This window comes from Tupaia chinensis, unplaced genomic scaffold (genome assembly GCF_000334495.1).
Source record: "Tupaia chinensis unplaced genomic scaffold, TupChi_1.0 Scaffold000369_1, whole genome shotgun sequence".
NCBI lineage: Eukaryota > Metazoa > Chordata > Mammalia > Scandentia > Tupaiidae > Tupaia > Tupaia belangeri.
Window position 1 is genome coordinate 2,294,298 of NW_006159866.1, and position 3,633 is coordinate 2,297,930.

Here is a 3,633-nt window from a genome sequence, read left to right on the forward strand (position 1 = left end):
GTGTCAGCTCTGTACAAACACACACTAAGAATGCAAACACACACAGACACAAAAATGCACACTCATATACAAATGCATGCTCACACACAGAGACGCACATCTACCCACACGCACACACCAAACAGACATAGGATGGCACACAAACACACACACTCAGACATTTTCAAACCCACATGCATTCGCACAGTCTCACACATCCACTCAAACACATAACAAACTCACCACACACACTCTCACGTCCCACAGACTCACAGAACTTATACCTGCACACATGTATGGACACATGCGCACACACACGCACACACACACACACACACACACACCTGCGTAGCCTCGACTAGGAAGGGAAGGCCTCTCGCCCTTTTTCCCCTGTTGGAAGTGAGGATGGACATCTCACCTTCGAAGAGATTTTCTCTCTCACCCTTCCCCCATAGAGCCTCTGGCCCATCCTTCCTGGACCCCGTCCAGACAGTGCTGTGTCTTTAAGGAAGCTGAAGCTGTTAAAAGTGAGTGAGAGAGAGAGAGAAAACACAACCAAAAAACTCTGGCACCTCTCCCCGAAGTTTCTGGTGTCACTTGTGAAACTCAGCCGGTCGCTGCAGCTGCACAGAGCAGTTGTTTTGCAGGAAGGAGGGAGCGAGCCGGCTGCCCGGCCCTCCCTGCAGCCTCCTCTCAGCTGAAGGCCCAGGCACCCTGTCTGGGGCAGGGTGGGCACCAGGGCGCATACCAAAGGGTGGCAGGCCCACCGGCCCCTTCTCCGGCACCCGGCCGTCCCTTGGGGGCCCTCAGCCTTGCAGCTCTCAGGTCAACGGGCCCTTTGTTGCTTTTTGGCTTCCTCTTAGAAGAGGCTCCGCTGGACCGAGGGGGAGTAGTTTGAAGGTGAGCCAGAGGGAAGAGGCCTCTAGGGGTCCGAGGGAGGAAGGGAGACCTGCTGGACACCCACCGCAGCTGTGTCCCTGTTACTACAGCCTGTGGGTGCGAAGTGCTAGGGACAATGCCTTGCGTGGGTGGCTGTTCCTCCACAAGGAAATCCCAGCTGTGTTTGGGCCGAGCCATAGCCTCTCCCAAGGCAGCGAGAGGTCCTGGCAGGGGTGTATTTAGGCAGCTGCGGGGCGTAGCTTGCAGAGAGCAGGCCACTGGTGTGTCTGCAGAAAGACCTGGTGTCTGCTGTGGTCAGGGCGGGCGGAGGGGAGGCGGGGTAGGGTGGTGGGGGCGGTGTGTGCTGCACAGGGGCCTTGTCTGGGCCGGGGCAGCATACCTATGGGGGCTCCAGTGGGAGGGACTGCGGCCAGGATGTGGGAGGGCAGGAGGGAGGGTCCGAGAAGGGCTGGGGGAGGGGGCGCTGGAAAACAGATTTCAAGTCCTAGAGTCAGCCAGGAGCAGGCCGCGGCAGGGGAGCCCTCTCCACTCAGGAGGAACTGGGGGTCCTCTTCCATCCAGCCTTCACCCTGCCTGGCGCGTGACCTCGGGCAAGTCCTGGCCCTTCCCTGGGCCTCAGTTTCTCCTTCTGTGGATTTGGCAGGGAGGTGGGGTTGTATGGGGCAAGGCCTCCTGACGGGGAAGCTCGGGCTGGGGTCCTTCAGGGGACACGCCTCTCTGGGGCTCTTGGGGACCAGCTGCTGACACACCCGTCTCTGTAGGAGGCGCGATGCAGGAGCTGCGTCTGCTCTGCTGGGCGGTCCTCCTGGGCCTGGCGCAGGCCTGTCCCGAGTTCTGCGACTGTGGAGAGAAATACGGCTTCCAGATCGCCGACTGTGCCTACCGTGAGCTGAAGGCCGTGCCGCCAGGCTTCCCGGCCAATGTGACCACCTTGAGCCTGTCTGCCAACCAGCTCCCGAGCCTGCCGGAGGGCGCTTTCAGGGAGGTGCCCCTGCTGCAGTCGCTGTGGCTGGCACACAATGAAATCCGCACGGTGGCTGCGGGTGCATTGGCCCCACTGGGCCACCTCAAGAGCCTGGACCTGAGTCACAACCTCATCTCTGACTTTGCCTGGAGTGACCTGCACAACCTGAGTGCCCTCCAGCTGCTCAAGATGGACAGCAACGAGCTGGCCTTCATCCCGCGAAATGCCTTCCGCAGCCTGCGGGCACTGCGCTCGCTGCAGCTCAACCACAACCGCCTGCACACGCTGGCCGAGGGCACCTTCGCGCCCCTCACTGCGCTGTCCCACCTGCAGATCAACGACAACCCCTTCGACTGTACCTGCGGCCTCGTGTGGCTCAAGGCGTGGGCCCTGGCCACGGCCGTGTCCATCCCGGAGCAGGACAACATCGCCTGCACGTCACCCCACGTGCTCAAGGGCACGCCGCTGAGCCGCCTGCCGCCGCTGCCGTGTTCGGCGCCCTCGGTACAGCTCAGCTACCAGCCCAGCCAGGATGGGGCTGAGCTGCGGCCTGGCTTCGTGCTGGCCCTGCACTGCGACGTGGACGGGCAGCCAGCCCCCCAGCTTCACTGGCACATCCAGACGCCGGCCGGCACCGTGGAGATCGCCAGCCCCAATGTGGGCACCGACGGGCGTGCCCTGCCCGGCACCACGGCGCCCAGCAGCCGGCCGCGCTTTCAGGCCTTTGCCAACGGCAGCCTGCTCATCCCTGACTTCGGCAAGCCAGAAGAGGGCACCTACAGCTGCCTGGCCACCAACGAGCTGGGCAGTGCCGAGAGCTCAGTGAACGTGGCACTGGCCACGCCGGGCGAGGCTGGCGAGGACGAGCTGGGGCGCAGGTTCCACGGCAAGGCAGCTGAGGGCAAGGGCTGCTACACGGTGGACAACGAGGTGCAGCCGTCGGGGCCTGAGGACGCCGTGGTCATCATCTACCTCAGCCGCGCCGGGGGCCCTGAGGCTGCAGCGGCAGGAGAGGCCAGCCCTGGGCGGCGGTCCCCAGGCCTGCTCCTGTTGGGCCAGAGCCTCCTGCTGCTGCTCCTCCTCTCCTTCTAGCCTGCCCTGCCTGGCTGCCCAGACTCCTCCCAGTGCCCCGGGGGAGTGTTGTGGGGTGTGGGAGACTTGGAATTTTCCTACCTCCCCTTCTAGCCCCTTCTGGGACACTTGCCACCCCCAGCTTCTAGACCTGCTCAGAGCTAGTGACCAGGGTCATTCGACCCCATGACTCGCCTGCCGTCCGTGATGCTCATAGCTGCTAACGGCACTGCCCATGCTCCCCTGGCTGGGCCGGCATGCTACCAGGGCGGTGTCAGGCCCAACTGGAAGAAGCCTCGGGCTGGCGTTCCAGGCACTGTGAGTGCCATGGGGTCAGGCAGGTGTGTGGAGGCTTGTGGGTGGCCTTGGCTGGGCGTGGCCTGAAGCAGACAGCGCACAGAGAGGATGCACAGAGAGGACAGGACAGCCACTGGTGTGGCCTGAGGCTGTCCCAGGAGTTGCCGAGCTCCTCCCGGCCCCTCAAGGCCCCTGGCATTATCTGATGGCCTAGGCCTCAGGAGTGCCCTCCTCCCTGTCTCAGGCAGCACTGGGGGATTCTGGACAGGCCTTCCTCTCCTCTCCTCTCCCCTCCCTTTCCTCCCTCTGCGGTGTGTGGACACCGGCCTTCCTTTCCCTCCACATATGCATCTTAGCCTGCGCCTCCCCAGAGCCCAGCCAGCCAGGGGCTGGCAGAGAAATAAATAGCATTTCTAATGCTC

At 63.0% G+C, this 3,633-nt stretch overlaps 1 protein-coding gene across 2 annotated transcripts; it reads left to right on the forward strand.

The window, feature by feature from the left end:
• Positions 1–552: 552 nt before the first annotated feature.
• On the forward strand, positions 553–3,633 carry ISLR (immunoglobulin superfamily containing leucine rich repeat). 2 transcript variants are annotated; one of them, XM_006153366.2, is made up of 2 exons: positions 553–879; positions 1,641–3,633. In XM_006153366.2, exon 2 carries the CDS (start codon positions 1,649–1,651, stop codon positions 2,933–2,935), a length of 1,287 nt encoding a protein of 428 aa, XP_006153428.1. In that variant the 5' UTR covers positions 553–879; positions 1,641–1,648; the 3' UTR covers positions 2,936–3,633. The 2 variants fall into 2 exon arrangements, with proteins under 2 accessions (XP_006153428.1, XP_006153429.1); XM_006153367.2 differs by lacking the exon at positions 553–879 and adding an exon at positions 1,345–1,469.

Coding starts and splice junctions, on each gene's coding strand:
- ISLR (XM_006153366.2), top strand. CDS start 1,649: ATGCAGGAGCTGCGTCTGCTCTGCTGGGCGGTCCTCCTGGGCCTGGCG.